The following is a 19161-nucleotide window of genomic DNA, read 5'->3' on the forward strand; positions in this document are numbered from 1 at the left end:
AAGTCCTTGGGCAAGATTTGAACCACAATTGTGCCAAAGTAAACCCAGCTGTATAATTGGGGACCTGGTAGGATTGAGGTTGCAATGTGAATGCTTTAATCCTATGCACTTATAAAGGCTGTAATGGATTGTATGCTCCCCAGGGAGTTGAGGAAGCATAAAGAGCTGTTGTGCCGATATAGATCCAAGCCAGGGGTAATAATTGTAAAGCACTTTGAGCACAGAGTGGGGAAACACTATATAAAAACCAACATTATTATTAATGTCTGTTCACTGACTAACACTAAACAGAGATCGAATTCTGAGATAAATGTGTTATTTGTAAAAGTGTTGATTTCAGTAAAAACAAAAAACAGTTTTGTTAATGACTACAATCTCCTAGACCAAGGCCAAAGGAAACTATTATTTGCAAGTGAACATTGTACACTATTTTTATTGCGACAAGGTCATGGTCAAATCTTCATCACCTTGAAATAATGGGCATCACATGATTTAATGAACTCAACTACAGTCTATTTCTGTATTTCGCTGTTCCAGGTTCCAGAACCCAGTAACACGAACAGAGGGAGAATATTATCATAAAATCTTTTTCCTGTAGAATTAATGATAATATTGGAAATGTCAAATCCTGTCCTTCTATTCTCCTACTGCCTGGGCCAGGCAACACCCGGGTCCCCTGTAGTCAAAACAATGTCCCCAGCCCCTTTCTACAGAAAAGTCCTTGAAAGCTGTGGTGGATCCGATTTCACAAACTTCCCTCCACAGCGAAAAACACTGTATCCAGGATATGATCAAGGTCTGTAATGGTTTGATGACTCTCTATCAACCATGTATCTACTTTTCTAAGAATTTTTCACCATCTATGTTTTCATCGTAGCATCACAGCCTCTAGTACAAACCCTCAAGGTCTATGTGACTACATACTAGAATCTCATCACTTCTAAACTGTAAATGTACACATTGGTGAACTTGAACTACAGGCTAGACGATGGAAAGAAGCGAAGTTTACTACTTAGCAGCAAAATTTCTCTCCTCGGATGGATAAAGTAACATGTGATAAAGTACATGTCACACTCAGTTTTGATAATCTCTATTGTAATTTGTAAGCGTATCTTTGCAAACAAAGTTTAATACTCAGAAACATTCACTATCACGTTTATTTATACTTTGAATTCCTAGCAATAAATTTGCCATTAGATATCTTGATATGTATTCTTTTGTTTAAAAAAAGGGGAAAAAACGAGTGGAAAAGCAATGGAAAAACTCAACATCTAAGCAAAGCTTGAGTGAAAATTGTAACACAAACTAATACTGAAATTGTGCTGTGACTTTTATCTGAATAGCGCCCTCTATAGTCCATACCTCAAATCTAGTCATCGATGGTAGATCACTGTTTCCATCTTTGCTGGTCTTCTTTGCAACAATACCAGTATCATCAGTTTGACTGATGATATGCAATACCTGGTAGGGGGAAAAAAAGCAATATCAAAATGAAAAATTTATCAAACACTTAGATTCTATTTTTATTCAATGTAGGGGCCTTGTCTCTAGATTATAACGACTTTTGCCGTAAGGAATCCCACTGGATTCCTATATTGATGCATTAGGAAGATAAAATAATGTGTGTAAAATGTTTGCGCAATTTTTGAAAGCGGCATATCATATTTTGAAATACCCCTGAGGACTATTAAAATTGGTGCAATCTTGTACAGGTTAAGTGCGTGGCCCTCATAATATGAGAAAGGTCCTTGGAGGTCTGCTAGAACAAAGTAGTTGATGTAAAAGCTTTGGCATTTAGGTGAAACAGGAGTACCGTGACACCAAGTCAACAAATAAATTAGAACTAGGTATGGTGTAAATGTACTGGTTAGTTTATATACATTGTTACTTCATGGTCCAATAATACTGTGCTGTACTTTTAAACGGATTTATCAACATTGTAGTACGGACATTGTACATGGTTTTACATAAAAATATATTGTTTAGACCTCTCTGCATTTTGCTGAGGGAGTTTTCAGATTTTCATCAGGGTTCCTCACCAAAACTGTTAGAAAATATCCGAACTCACAATTTTGTCAGATTTTCTCGCCTAACCGACAGTAAAGTGTATGAAAATTTACACGATGTTTTTATCAGCGTTCCTCACCAAAATTACAATAAAATGTATCATTAGGTTTGCCAGCCAAAATTTTGATAAAATGTATGAGAATATATTCAAAAATCAGGTTTCTCTCTCTGTTACTCACAGGATTTCCAAGACTTGACAAAACTCTACTGTACTATTTCAGTTCAAAAAATGGCTTGAATCATAAATTAGTTTTACACCTGAGCGGGCTTTTTTCAAGAAGTTTGAACTAAACTGAATGGGCCTGGAAGTGAAATGCTATCGTACATTATTTTGTATTTAAAAAAACCTTAATTAAAGATTTGTCAAAACTATAAATAAAATCTAAGTGAAGTCCTGTATTTGTAATCTAAGCCAAATTACACTACTGACTCACAGCAATTTCTTGTGACACATCAAAATTTGGGGACTATGTGGTGATTCTCAAGACATCCCCAAATTTTCATTGTTTTGACGCACAATGAAAATTTTGTCTTTTGCGAGAGGATTCATTGCGGAGTTCCTGAATCATTTTACCAGGTCTCCCCATCTCAATAATGCAAATAGCCACTATGGCAATTATCTTCCAACTGTTTGAAAGAATTAGGTATAGATTTAAATTCTGGTATATATTTCAACCACATATTTGTAATAGTTTTATCCAGCTCAGTAAAATCAACAATAATTTTGATAACAGACCACTCCCTAAGTACCTGACTACTCATTCCGTTATACAAGTTGACCACATTTCATTTACTAATATTAGATACTCTCTACAAATCCAACTTCTAGTCTAGCATTACTCACTGCATCACTTCACTAATCAAATTCTCCACGAATCAAGTAAAGCTATTTGTGAAGTTCAAAAGTTTCTCGTGTATAAAGTTACAACATTGAAAAGGATTCGATGTTACGGAAATTTTAATTTCAGCTGTGTGATTCCTTTTTTTCTGCTAAACCAGTCATATCTGTGCATGTTTGAGGTTTATGCCATTTTACTCTTCAAACTGAACCATTAGAAACTTTTTCAGAATTAAAAAGCTTGTTTTCTGATACATGGAGGATATCAAATTTTCTGAAAACCAATGTATCTAAAAAGATTTGGGGTCAACTGTTGGGTCAAAGTTGACAATGCAAAGGTCAAATAGTCGCAAACAAATTTGCTACATGAGGATTGCAATCAGTATGGAATAATTTTGTTTTGTTTCCACTTCCCAATGTTTGAAACAGGTGTCCTGACATTCTTCCCACTCAGTATTTGAATTTTTTGGTGGTTTTGACTGTTCCCCTTAGTAGTTTCTCCCTTTTATGATGAAATTCACCACACACATCAACAAAAGTCACCGACAAACCCAAGTAAATACTTGCATAATTTAGCAACATAGAAATTAATATAAAAACAAGCCTATATCATCATCTCCCTATATTGCTTTGGGACGTAGCAAAGTTTTCATTTACAAAGAAATACAGGCATTACCAAGAAGAAGAAATATGGTACAATGCATCGGTGAATCACAGTGGCCTATATTTGAGACGGTTTTGGGGGAAATCCCAACATTTATTACAAAAATTCACAACGATAATGAGTTCCAACAGGATATGAAAAGATATAGCTATTCACGTCTCAAATTGAAATTTTGTAATAAAAGTAATATCGTAAAATTACCTTTTTTTCCTGGAGACTCTTCCGACTGGCTCTGTTATTAATTTGAAAAGAAAACAAAGGCAGAAACATTTAGTGTTTAAACCAAACAATACTGCATATGGTTAGTCTAACACAGCTGTATGTTACTTTATTACAAAGTTTCCCTACATTGCTTGGTTGCCCGTTTTTAGTGAATGTTCATTTTTATTATTGACTGGCTGTGTCAGGTTATTTCAACAAAACAAACAAACTTCCGGTATGCTGTGAAATTGGCAACGAGTAACAATGTGTAAAAGAAAAAAATGACCGCTGATATTAGTATTATTAAAAAGGAATCTATAATTATGTAGATCAATAGAAATAGTATCAAAACAACAGCATTGAATTACGATAGATTTCTAATTCCTGAATCGGTTCGAATTGCACTTGAAAGTGTATTCGAGAGATAAGTTGAAAGAATCATGCAATTAGAGCACCCCTTGGAGATGTAAGAATGAGGAAAATCCAATAGTCTGACTTTAATATTGGGTTTCACACTAACATCTTCAAAAAGACATCAACAAAAGTCTCTGTACACAAAGCTACTTGGCGGCACATTTTTGCTGCCGGGAGAAGGCACTCCCCTCGGTAACGCCAACAATCATGAAAGCCACTCCAAACTCCCCAATGCAATTAATAGAGTTAGAGCTTCCAAACCACATGTGGTCTGAGCATAAATTGAGTCCGAGCGCCATTCCCAGGAATTTATGGATAGTTGTAGCAGTACACTATACATCTATCAATCAGACAGTTGGAAGTTTTTGTCTCTCTTGGGTTTCTTTTTGAGTTTACCTATCCATCAAAGTGATCTCTATGACAAAGTCACATCACTGGGAGTTTATTACATTTTGTGATAAATCGTCCACAATTCGATTTAAATTAAAAATTGAAAAATCAACAGTCTATTTCCTTCGTGATGATCTAGCGATGCGTCGGTTTAATTTTTGCCATAGTAACGATTTCTTTTTATGGACCAATATATTCATTTGTTATCCAATGCTACTGGTATATTTCTGTTATCTGTTTATATCATTAATGATTTACATATAATAAATTCATAAATTTATAAGATCATAAAAACTTATAACATCGTGTCAACTCTTGCTACAACGTCTGTTCAATCATAAGATTAAACATAACTCTCAAAGTGGCATATTTATTTTCTACTTCAGTTTTTTTTTCCAGTAAAATGTGGGTATTTTACGTACTACGAAAGCTGTGACCGAAAGGTTGTGTGTGCGTTATTTCGTAGCAGTTGTTACACTTCAAAGTTGACAGGAATAGTGCAGCAGGTGGTTAAAGGTTAATTTATGTTATATTTTGTATGTTGAAACATGGCGACAGGAAACCTGCATATACTTGTGTGGAATGGAGTTCTGATTCTTCCTCCGTCTTCTGGGGTATTAGCTACCTTCCTGACTAGACAGTATTGTCGTATTCACTGGCACATTGAGTGGAGTTTGAATCTTCTGGAGTGACTATCTTCCTAACAGTAGTAGTGGGGCACATGGAATTGAGTTTGATATTCCCTCTGTTATCAGGGGTGGCTAACCTTCCTAACAGTAGTGGTGGGGCACATGGAATTGAGTTTGATATTCCCTCTGTCATCAGGGGTGACTATCTTCCTAACAGTAGTGGTGGGGCACATGGAATTGAGTTTGATATTCCCTCTGTCATCAGGGGTGGCTAACCTTCCTAACAGTAGTGGTGGGGCACATGGAATTGAGTTTGATATTCCCTCTGTCATCAGGGGTGACTATCTTCCTAACAGTAGTGGTGGGGCACATGGAATTGAGTTTGATATTCCCTCTGTCATCAGGGGTGGCTAACCTTCCTAACAGTAGTGGTGGGGCACATGGAATTCAGTTTGATATTCTCTCTGTCATCAGGGGTGGCTAACCTTCCTAACAGTAGTGGTGGGGCACATGGAATTGAGTTTGATGTTCCCCCTGTCATCTGGGGTGGATATACCTTCCTGACAGTAGTGGTAGCTAGGGCACATAGAATGGAGTTTTTGAGATTTTTGTTTTGTTTTCTGTCTTCTGGGTTAGCTACATTCCTGACTACAAAGTACGGTCATGGTGCACTGAATGGGAAGTTAACTCTCTGTCTTCAGGTTGTTACCTTCCTAACATTTAATAGTGGTATGACTTGCACATGGCATTGAGTTTGATTTTTTTCTCTGTCATCTGGGGTAGCTATATTAACCATCCTTACTACACATGCGTGTTAAAAATTTCTCATTTGAAAGAAAATTTGGAATGGGTATCAGAGGTTAAGAGTGTGTTTCGTGATTAGTATCCCATGACAATTTATCTATCAATTGCATATATTTGAACACGAGATAACTGATGCATGTGATGATAGCAAAATTACTTACACATATACACATAGATATGCATTTTTTCATTGAAAAAGATTACTCTCTCGATTAAAAAATATAACACCACAACAATAGCAGTAAAGTGACACATTTTTATGTTTTGATCTCAGTTTGAATTACTTACAACTATAGAAACATGTATAATTTGTGTGTAAATAAAAAAAATAGTGATTATTGATTAAAAAATATTACATCTCAAAAATAGCAAAAAAGTGACACATTTTCATGTTTTGAACTCAGTTTGAATGACTAACACGTATAGATATGAATTTTCATTTAAAAAAATTATGTTATCTGTCATTGTTGAGGTGTTATTATTTTACTACACATTTTTATGTTTGAATTCAGTTTGAATGACTTGCACGTATGTATCTCTTATAGCAAACAAATATTGATTTCAAATATCTCAAAAATGACAGAAAACTGACCCATTTTCATGTCTTGAACTTTAGGTTTGAATGACTTACACATATAGATACATTACTATATATTTTCAGTGGAAAAGATTTAAGAACAATATAACATCTCAGCAATGGCAGAAAGTTGACATATTTTCAACCATTTTAAATTCAGCACTATGTACTTTGAATTACTTGCACATATTAGCATAAAAAGATTATCATACATTAAAACAATAACAACTCAAAAACTGTGAATAAATTCACATATTTTCAAGTTCATTGGTCTAAACTCAATAGGGAACTTGCAATCCAGACTGAACATGCTCAGACACAAAGGACTATGGGATTATCTGTGGTTATCGTAATACCTAATCTGGCGCTACCAATAAAAAACCTCCAACAATTGTCAGGGTAACTATGATTTGATCATTCGTGGTTGCAAACAATGTAACACTATTGTTTACACTACTGATTCATTAGTATTTATTATCACATTTCCCATGATGCAACATTCAACATGGCGGGTTTATAAGTTCCCAATTTTGAATGACGATGAGTTCCTATAACATCAAACTGTAACAGCAGAAATTTGACTTATACTCTCTTCAAAACTTTAAAAGTTTGTACAGAAAAACCACTATTTGTTATATTTAGCCACATATTTATACAGACAGAAATACAAATGTAGACATATTTCTAAGGGCAATATATATCTTTCTATTTTTTGTTGTTTTCTGGATGCATGTAAAAATCTGACAGAAACATCAATGTTTTCTAACTGTGAAATTGAACCTGAGTTTAATTGCGTACACACAATTTGGTTTTGATCAATAACACATCCGACTAAATTCCAAACAGAAATATATTTTCCCAAATACAGTAAGTAAACTTATTTTTTCAGGTAAGACTTAGTTTCTAGTGTGATTTTTGCAGTACAAGTAAATATACATGTACACTTCCATTTCTTAGAGTGTAAAAAATGGGGGGGGGGGGGGTGTTGCTAAATGTTTGTTTTTATCATCTGTCTTTCTTTGAATGATTTTTTTTTTCATTTGGAATCATCCAAACATTTGTCATTCCCGTAAAGACATGATTTTTGCCATACAGGTAAACACACTTGCATTTTTGAGAGTGTAAACATGGTTGTGTTGCTTGTTTTATGATCTGTCTTGCTTTGAATGGGTATTTTTTTCATTCACGATTGTCTGAAATTTTTGTCTTGTCACTCCCATAAGACATGGTTTCTACTATGATTTTTGCCATACAGGTAAATACACTTGCATTCTTGAGAGCATCAAAATGGTTGCGTTGTTTGTTTTATGATCTGTCTTGCTTTGGATGGGTAATTTTTCATTCAGTTTATCTCGCAGTTATCATGTTTTTCAAGTCCTATGGTAGCATCCAATTGAGTTTGTTCAATTGGCTGGAACAAAATGTAGTACTATTTTACGAAGTAATGAACACAGTAACGTCACCCTTGCTCGTAAGTTCTGTCTTGTCAATAGACAGAATGTATCTGAACATAACAACAAGACATAAATTGACAAGGAGGATTCTAAAAATGGGAAGTTGAAAACAACAAAGCTTTCAACATTCTTTGTTGTCCCGCATGCTTGGTCGTTCACGAACGGAAACCCTTGGATGCAGGATAATTGTCGACGTAAAGTTATCGTTAATAGTAAAGCGGTGAACAAGATTGTAAGTTACGGTTAATAGTCAAGCACTGAACAAGACCATACATGTATTCATTTTGTCATGCTGAAAATGTAATATTGTTGACAAGATTTAAGAATAGCACAGTATATCGCATTCACTAGATCATACAACTTTGACCATATTTGTATGTTAACAAACAAAAAAGATGAAATGAATCATATTCGGTTTGTTATCAGTCTTCATTTGGTGGCAAATCACGAAATGCTCGTTACTTATAATGTCACATCAATAAAAAAAACAGCAACAACTAAAGGTGGAGTCATTCTAAGAATTTTTCATTTTATTGAGAAGAGATAACGTTGTAATCTGCATTCAAGTGTGAAGTAAATTTCTCCTTGTGTGTGTTTTATTTTGAATTGTGTATCTTCATAACGGCTAGCGGTGATTTGTCTGTATACATATCTGTCAGTCACAAAATTAACACTGTGGGGACTGTCATTCACCCAGTTTGAGCTATTATCCAATGTGCAGTAACTTTACACAGACTTTTCTAGCACGCTGGCAAACATAATGTTGCAATGTTTCAATCATTTCCATGGCAACTGTTGACCTTAACTGATAACGACACTTGACCTGCGGTACAATCCTTACAGTCCACATAAAATGGGTATTGATAGTGCAACTGGGCCATATCAATTAAGTGGGTAGGGTGATACTTGGGCCTAGTCAGTTAAATCTTTTAAGTCTGTTGGTGCTAGACAAATGGTAGCGTCCCTGACTCCTGTTGCCGAGTACCTTCAAATCGTGGCAAACAAGTTATTAGGTAGAAAAGAGCATTGTCGTTTAATGGCGAGATTTATACTCTCCGTGTTAAAAACTAAGCTTTTTAAAAACTAATTGTTGAACTATTATTATGGAGGGATCAAGGGGACATGTTTTAAACACCGATGATATATGAGGTGGATTAAACGTATTCTATGCATCGACTTTGACAATCCCATAATAGCAAGGATTGCTATTCGAGTTAATTCCTTTTGACATACATGTGTGTAAGAAGTTGCTAGGTACCACATTCAACCAGTTGCCGAGAGAAGTGTACACAATCCTAGTATTTTGGCCCAATCTGTTTTGTAATAAATTGACAACATAAATACTGATGGGGGGAGTAGATCTTCTGTGCTACATTAACATTAAGCATACTAAAAAATGGACTGTGGTGAAGGTGAAAAACTAACAAAGTCAGCGGTTTGATTATGAGGCGGGAACTCATTTAATGTCTAAACCACCCTACAAAATATGCATTGTTGTCTTTAATAGTTGTACAGTTATGTATTTTAAAGAAGTTTGTCAATTTGCGACTTGCTGCAGTACGTACAAGACAATGGTGCTTTGATGGTGGGTGTATGTCCTGATATGGTGTGAATTGGTATTAAATGTTACGACATGGAATGCTTCTTTTCATAAGCTACCAACTGGGTGTAGTCAAACTGGTTCAACAGTTCAGTACATAGGTGGAACCCTTTTGTAACAACTATGTTAAATAAACTAACAGACGCGAACAACGTCCTTCTTATTCTTGTACAGGATTTTAGATTTTACCGATGTCATGTTTATTTCTCATCAAATTAGGCTTCTGGCCGGGCATACTACATGTACATGGACTAACAACTGATAAAAATTACACTTATTTTCCTGAAGACAATGATATAATTCAATATTTTCATGTTTCATCACAAACTCTGAGATTGTTCTTACTATGTGTCACTATGTCTGTTTGTCTGTCTGTCTCTGGTTATGTTTGTGTCAGTGTGTATGTATGTTTGTCTGTCTGTCTGTCTGTGTGTGTGTGTGTGTGTGTGTGTGTGTGTGTGTGTGTGTGTGTATGTTTGTGTCAATGTGTGTGTGTGAATGTATATGTACATGTTACCTGGCTTCCTCAATTTTGTTAATTTTTCATTCTTTGTCTCAATATACCAATGCATATGTGTGGATATTTCCTCCCCTATCACTACTACATACTTTTCATATTTCTTTCGATTTCTTTTTTCTTTTATTTTCCTTAATTCCTACTACAACATCCGGCAAGTGACTATATTTTTCATCCCAAACTATAGTTTTTTCATCGTAATTCTGTCCAGCAATTGACAAATATTATTTAGGAGGAAGTTGAACCAGACATTTGTTTTGGTTACAGGCAGTTAAGTACTGTGGTAGGTAAGATGTACCAGAGTTCACCAGGTGTTTCACCAAAGTTCACGCACCACCAAGTCATTCTACAAGGTATGCAAATCTATACAAATATACCTAAATTCAACCATTTAAGGATTCCCGAACCACAGCAAAAACCATAGTAAATGATCACTTTTAAATCTGCTAGGGAATACTTTGGTTATCATGCAATGTGAGAAAGCTAACAATGTTTAATGGAAATGGGAACGGTTGTTGATAATGCAAACAGCCACAGAAAAACTCAATTTGGTAAATGACCCAGAGTAAGTTTTAATATTTAGAATTTACGTCAGGCAATACCTACATTATCAAGAAATGTGAAAAAAAGGTAACGATGCATTTACAACGACTTCATAATCAACAAGAATTAAAACAAACAAAATACCGTTATTACATTTTTTGTGACTGTTTACACCATTTTTTTCAGTGCAACACTTAGACTCTATTAAAAAGTGGATGCACACAGAAGCACTTGAAGCTAACTGTATATTTATATATTTACCACATAAACAGGAGCCAACCTTGAGACTAAGGTATTATATACAGAGACCGACTCCAGTCTCTTAAGTAGAGGAGGAGAAGTTATGTCTTCATCTCAAGGCTTTCTGTGTGTGTTGCGATCTGTCTATTAATCTTAAAGTCAGGGGCCTTGACGATTTCCTTTAAACACTTCAAAAGTTGTATCTTAGTAAACAGTAACATAAACTATTGACTTACCTGCCAGTTTCGTTCAGCTGGTCGAGCTCAATTGCAAAGTGACGTGTCACTTCACCTGGTTTCAATGTCATACCACATATGGGACATACTGGTTTCTGTCCATCATACAAACGCTTGTCTGTTTTAAAAGATAAAAAAAAATGATAGAATTTGAATCAACAGGTGGTTTTTTTCTACTGTATGGCTAATACAAATATATAATTTTACTTTGTCCCTGAAAAAAACCCTTACAATTTTGGTTTAACCTCACTTTTACTGTAAATTGCAAAAGAAAAAATTCTTCAATTTTGTTACTTTTCCTGCAAAAAACACTACAATTTGTTACTTTTCCAGGATAAAAAACCACAAAAAAAATCCTTCAATTTTGTCACTTTTCCTGGAAAAGACACAATTTGTTACTTTTCCTGGAAAACGCTACAATTTGTTACTTTTCCTGAAAAAAACAAAACTTTGAGCCAAACTTTTTTTTTAACCCACTATAAATTATGCTAGATAAATTCATGTTCCTTTTTTTCCTTTTAATTTTTACGACAAATCAAATATTAAACATAATCATACCATACAACAGCCGTTAAAATACAAGAGGAAGCAGTTCTTTTTCAAATTTACTTGAATTAAATTTACCTGTAAATTTACCTGCCAAGTATATAACATGCAACATAGATAGGACATAAAGGTACTAGGTACCACTTTGCCATTAATATTTGTTCTGTCTCTCAAATTACATTTAGACATTTTGTCATTTTCATACTAACTTCTGCATTTTCTCAGTGAGCTTTGTTTACATACACACATTAAATATTTGGTTTAACAAAGATTTCAAAGAATTGTTTTATTCATTAAGGGATTCAAATATCAGACATTTTCCTTGCATCATATTTTAAGAAGAACCAAAACACATCAAGGAAGTCAGCTATCAATTTTTTAAAAATCCAATGTTTTCAATGAGATTTAATGACTAAAAAAAAAAAAAAAAAGATAAAAAGATATTCACTGAAAAATTGGGGTGGGGTGGGGTGGGGTGGTAAATGAGCCAAAAATTAAACATATTAAGTTCTCTTTTTGAAAGTTGTCTTAAATAAACAGTTTTTTAAAAAATTGCGCAAAATTTCAAAAAGAACATATTTAAGATACGAGGATGAATGTTCATGGGCTCCAGGTATTAAAATGAAAATTTCTACCCACAGAGTCAAAAGATTGTTTGGAAGCAAATGACACCATAAAGATGCTGATGAAATGTTAGGATTCACGTCCAAGACATTTTTTGCTTATTGAGTAGGAATTTTCATTAGTAACTTTTACATTCTTTTTCTTTCTTTCTTTTTTTTAAAATATCTACCGTCAATTTATGCTCACCAGGTCATACAATAGAAGATGGAAACAGTCACTAAAGGAAGAACTAATTTAACCATGTTTACTAGACTTAGAAATTTAGACTTAGAGTACTGTATACAGTTTTCAAACTTATTTACTACAATGTATCCTAAGGACAATAACGCTTTTGTATTTGTTTATTCCACTGGAAAAAAAAACTTGTTTGGACATATCATGAATGTACATGTAGCTCAATAAAAACAACTACTTGACGGGTAATTATTCTATCTGTCCTTTAGAATCCCCTTTCTGTGTTATCAACACCCCACCCCTTTTATCTTAATGAGGTTTGTTGGGGAGGGACTGAGATCAATGTATACCCCTATGTACATTGTATAGTGACTGTTGTGAACAGAAATAACACTACTTTCTCGCTATCCTTAAAAATTACCATTCTCCATAATCAACATTCCACCCTCGCCTTGCCTCTCTCTTTTTAATCATGTTTGTCAGGGAGGGTCCAAGTTGTCTATAAAAATATAATTCTGTCTTCTGACTGTTAGCAACAGAAAAAAAGACTTGCTAACTCTCTTTCTGTTCTTCAAAATCACTATTCTCTACTATGAACTCCCTAATCATTCTATTTTTAATGAATTTCATCAGGTAGGGACAGTTTACTGGTTTAAAATATTCTGTGACTAGTCAACCAAAAACAAATTAGTCAACTACTTGCTAGAATTCCTTCTGTTCCTGAAAATCCCCAATCTCTATCATTAACACCCAACCCCTTCAGTTTTTATTGATGTTCGTCAGGGAAAGGTTCAGGTATTCTGTATAATTTTTTTTTTTTTTTGCAGCGGGAAAGGCAAAGAGTTGACAAAGGCCATAAATGAATGTTGTACAGAGAAGTTGTTTCATTGTTACGATACATCAATCGTTCAGTTGTGAAAACAAAACTCAAATTAAATACAGTGCGGTCGGTCACCAACAAAACGACAGTCAAACAAAATAACAATCCATTTACTTGATCTCTATTCAAGCAAGTGACAGAAACAAATTTCGAAATTAATTACGATTTACAATCAAGGAAACAGCAATTCTGACGAAAATTACACAAAAATATTGGAATTGACATTTAATAAGCAAGTCTCGTTTTTTTGCGGTTATTGGTTTCAAAGAAGCACTTTAGTCAGCAGGAAGAGTTAGTCATTGGTAATATGCATTATAATGAGAGACGGCCGGCTGCCAATGTCCGTGTTGATTGATTCTGGCACTGTCATGAGAAAATGTGAGAATGAGCACAAATGGTTAATAAAAACAGTGACAAAAGAGGCAAATAATAGTAAGCGTGAACAGGTGAAAATCTGATTACAAGCCAATATACTTATCTTCTAATTAAAATACCTTTTCTCACTTTGTCAATTTCATAATGGGCTCGCACCTCTCTTTTATTTTTGCCATGATTGAAAGTGGTCACGATCAAAATAGCACAAAAACAGCCATAAACATTCAAAATTGCCCACTCCAAGATATAATTGGGAAAAGAAACATCTAGTTAGCATTTAAATGATTCTGAGTAGGAATTACATTTCGAATACGAATGGATCGGGTTCACCGAGATATATAATATGTAAGTACAAAATGTATGAAAGAGTCGAATGAATAGTGTAAGGATACTATGGCGATGAATTGAGCTGTAAATGCATGGACTAGATGAAATCAAACGCGGCAGTTATGTGTACAAAACGTGTGACTAACGACACTTAATGTTGCAGTGTTAGCCGCAGACAAAGGCAGTTTGGAAAACTGACGTATGTGCGACATACTTGTGCCATCAAGTACTGGTAGTATTTTAACATTTTGAATACAAACCTTATGAGCTATTTATTAAATGAAATAGGGACAGCTATGCCATAATAGCGTACAAAATGGGTAATAGAATTATGTTCCCGTGGCAGTGTGACGGTGGTAGTTTGGAAAACTGACGACATACATGAATACATGTGCTATCAAGTACAAAATTGAACATTTTGAATACCAGTTTCATGAGTGATTTATTAAATGGAATAGAGACACCTTCACTATAATAATAATGTACAAAATCTGTATTAGAAGTAACCTCAATGACAATGTCACACATTCAGCAGTTTAGGAAAACACAACATATACTGAAAAACTGGACATTTTCACTGAAGACTTATTTTCACTTTAATTTTGATGGAAAACAAAAACGCAAAAATAAGTAGTGACTGAAATGGCTTCTTGCACATGAACACAATGTACAAGTCTGATAATATGAGAAAATTGGTCTTTAAGAACTAGCTGAAGGAAATTTTTTAGTAGTGAAAATATCTATTTTTACAGTACATGTACAACATGTATTACGGTACTTTAGAATTTAACACTTTCAATGCAAGATGTGTAGATTAATGTATTTGACTACTAGAAATAAGGAGAGTTCCAACATTATAGTGCATGCAATGTGTGTATTAGAATCATTATGATACTACCGTAGCAGTGCTACACAGTGGCAGTGAAAAACAGTACCACATACATGTACTAGATGTAAGATAGGTCGTGTTATTCTGTCCTAATCGGCACTCTCTTCAACTATATAACAATCATTGAAGTAGTATTGTTGTGAGCTTTTTTACTTGAAATAGAGTACATTGTAAGAATGTGTACGAGAACAATACATAAGATTGGACAGCCCAACACCAAAATTATGGTATAGAAATTTATTTGCAAGTTTTCCCTACTTTGTTACCAGGGTTCCCTAACAAATTTTGGACAAAATCTATGCAAAATTTAGCAGATTTTCACCTGTCTGTTACCAAGCTTCAGTCCTTGTCTGTGTTGTTACCTACAAAGCTTCCTTTCAAAATTATAGTGCAAGGTATAGAAATTTATTCACGTTTTACCAGATTTTCCCTGTCTGTTAATTACCAGGGTAGGCCACATTTTTTTAGGCATGAAACACTATTCAAATTCTACTACTGACAAATTTTCTTCTCATCTTTTACCTGGGTTTCCTTTCAAAATTTATGCTATGAGGTCTGCAAATCAATGCACAGTTTACCAGGTTTTTCCCCTTCTGTTAACGAAGATATCAAACCTTAGAAAATGCACTATAACAATCTATGAATTAACATCGCTGCAATTGTGTATCAAACATACAATACTATTACTGTCGATACTTGTTATGAATACAGATAACTATAACAATACTAAACTAACATTTGAAGCATATTTTTTTTTTTTTTCGTTTTATCAATCGTCTTACCTCACTTTCGTTTGTTTTGTTTAGTTTGTTCCTGTGTATATTTTTACTTGTCTTTTTTAGTAGTGTATGTATTTGAATTTTTGTTAGTGCTACTCCTAACAATCTTAGTGAGTCCCTGATACAAAAGGGATGCAATAAATAAATAAATAAATAAGTAAATGAAACACAAATAATTTTTTGAATTACATAAGTTATCACCTAAAAAGTAATCATGCACAGTCCGATCATTATGTAATCTACAAAAGTATATCAGAATGGATTGTGATAATTTTATTAATTTTTTAATATTTACAGAAAAGAGAAAACAGACATTATGATATTTACAATGCTTAGCCTGCATGTCTACCAACTGGATCTGTAACTTTACTACACACGGAAAATGAACGTGTGTATGACAGAGTGACATGATCCAGTGACATACAGAAATCAATATAACACAAGTCTGGAGTATTATTACTTTGTTGAAGAGATATCAGATTACTGAAAAATACAGACGGTCAGACCATTGATAATCTGTAATGTATATATATATATAAAAGAATAGACAAACAGTATTGATGGTATTAAGACTAACAGCGCTAGTTTGGGAAATGACATACAACCAGGGAAGTGACACTGAATACAAGTTATTACTTGAAATATGGATGGGTAGCAAGTATCCATACAAAAACGGTGCTTGCCATAACAATGCCTAGTAAGGAACATCTGATGAAAAAAAGTAATAATTTTACACATGGATGCACCATGAAAACATTTATTAATTGGAAATCATTCTCAACAGTCTCTTCATAATATTATTTTCAGCAAGGATGATTTCATCGATGTGTGCTGTATGACAATAGGCAACGCAAGCCACAAAATTAGACTCAGGTTACATTGATCGGAACAACATGTGTGTCTTTCCCAGCACAACCCCAGTATTGCGATTACAAACGCTAGAGATCAAACCAGTCAACATCTCATCTATTATTTACCATTTTTCTTTGGATATTTAATTAAATGAATTGGATCCAATATCCACAACTGGCCTGTCTTTCCAAACTCAAGTGTTTGTGGCACTCTGGCTTGACACCCTCTCACACGCAATCAATACGGATACAATTACAATTTGTTCGGGTATTGATGGCATGACCACATGCACCAAACCCCTGTCAATAAGCACTGCCTCAATAGGCTTTACAAAATCTGGTCTTTCACATCAGAGTGTGGCACTTTCATTCACCAAGTTTTTTTCCAGTCTTTTATCCTATTATATACTTTTTCTTCTACTTGATTTGGTTTCCATTCGGACTTGTACAATGCCTGTCATGCAGTTGTTTGAGGGCTTATTCACGATACCGCTGACTTCCCCTACTTTCATTGTTCGACGTTAACAAGCCTAACTGCACATTCAAGCGCTAATCGTACATTACATACGACTCTTGGCTTACACATGTACATTTATTAAGACTCACTGTGGCAAGGAGCTGATTTCTGTATCTGTATTGTGATGCTTAGAAATAGCAGTTGTTGTATTATATACTCATGAAATACTAGATTTATGCTAGCTTCATTGTTCGTAGCTACCGGGTATATTGAACAAGCCTAACTGTACATATACTCAAGTACTTAATGTACACGTATGTACCAGAAGACTAGACTCTAGGCTTACACATGTACATTTATTAAAACGAACTGTGACAAGTTATAATAGCTCAGTGATTTCTATGTCTGAATTGTGATAAGCTTAGGAATATCCATCATTTGTTTCTCAACCTATGAAATACTTATATTTGATAAGTTTTTTAATATCTATAAAACTATACTCATCAAACAGTTTGACTTTTGATCGAGTTGAATACCCAATGACTTTTGGACATATAACTTACATTCAAGTTAGCAAACTTTTATAATAATCCATTGTACAGTGTCGTTGTTTATATAGTTTTAATATATTAATTCATTTATTGACCCAAAATTTTCATGGAAACCTTAATTGGTATATACTCGGGGACGGGAAATGGGTTAATTATTTTCTTAAAGCAACCCTCCAGTAAAAAAACTTTTAACATGCTATAAAACCAGAGGCATTGTACCTCAGGTAGGATACATTTACATTTACACCTGGGATGGCATATGATAAGGAGTTATCTACACTCTCACATGATATTGACCAAGTTTTAGGTAGTTTCCAGACAGTTTAAGACCTCCCCCAGGTGTCCTCATTAAGTCATGGTAGTTTCAGACGACCTCTTATAGGTGTCTTTAAGTCTGGAGATTTCGGGAGAGTTACAGATGACCTCCCTCCAGTAGGTGTCGATCCTTAGTCAGGGCAATTTCAGGACAATATCAAATTTATATGGACACCTAAATCATCCTGACTTTTACCTGAGGTGGGCGTCAGGAAGGTTTTTGTCTATGTTAATGGGTTTCTAGTGATACAAATATGCTCACCTCCAGTAGTTTTAGCAAACTGTGAAATCTGGTTAATTGAGATCATGATAGTCATTATTTCACATATAAGTTCCAATCAATAACAGAAATCTGACTCGGCCATTATTTCATATTTACTTATCCTTCTGGGCAAAAATAAATTACAAATGTTGTGGAATGAAATCACTGCTTCTATGAAAATCTAAAAGGAAGCTACATTGATCAAAATTCTACTCTGACCACATTTAGGGCATTGATAACACAATGTAGAAACACAACTTTCATTCAATGCTTGTTGTTTAAGAACAGCAAATAGACAAAAGTTAGTCGACCTCTGCTAGGTTTATTTACTAGGATTCCTCATCAAATTTATGTCTGGTTAGAAATCTATGCAAGGTTTACCAGATTGCATTCCTCTGTTACCATGGTTCCCACCAAAATTATGATACAAAATATGGAAATCTATGAAATACAGAAATCTAGGAAATATTTTTCAGATTTTCCATCTCTATTACCAGAGTTCGCTCCTCATAAAAATTATGGTACAAAAATATCGAAAATATCTGCAAGTTTTACCAGATTTTCCTCCTCTGTTACCAGGGTAACTCATAAAAATTATGCTTGGTTGGAAATCTATGCAAAATTTACCAGTTTTCCCCCTTTTTTTATCAGGTTTCCAAATCTGAGTAGAAATGCTGTAAGGTGTGAAATGAAGAAGTTTTTTTTTGTACTCGATAATATTCTACAGCATTAACACTTTTACAACACTTTAGCAACATGGAGGAACATTAGTTCACTACACATTATTGGTATTTTCCACACACAAAAAAAATGGTTATTTGCAGAAATACCATGATTTTTAACATTTATGTTTTTACTGGAGTATAAAATTCTGATGATTTATTATGCCTTCATCTCAGTTTAAATCTACCCGTATCATTACATTTTAAAATAACTCTACGTAAATGTCAAAATAAC

At 34.3% G+C, this 19161-nt stretch overlaps 1 protein-coding gene across 1 annotated transcript in view; it reads right to left on the reverse strand.

Moving 5' to 3' along the window:
* The window catches only part of LOC144436163 (E3 ubiquitin-protein ligase RNF220-like), a 45544-nt gene that overhangs the window by 10261 nt on the left and 16122 nt on the right, over positions 1 to 19161 (reverse strand). The window contains exons 4-6 of the mRNA XM_078124870.1: positions 11175 to 11287; positions 3771 to 3801; positions 1363 to 1461 (exon numbers count right to left, since the gene is read on the reverse strand). Of these exons, the coding sequence (XP_077980996.1) occupies positions 1363 to 1461; positions 3771 to 3801; positions 11175 to 11287 (243 nt within the window). The remainder of the gene's footprint in view (positions 1 to 1362; positions 1462 to 3770; positions 3802 to 11174; positions 11288 to 19161) is intronic.

The sequence above is a fragment of the Glandiceps talaboti genome, chromosome 6 (assembly GCF_964340395.1).
Source record: "Glandiceps talaboti chromosome 6, keGlaTala1.1, whole genome shotgun sequence".
NCBI lineage: Eukaryota > Metazoa > Hemichordata > Enteropneusta > Spengelidae > Glandiceps > Glandiceps talaboti.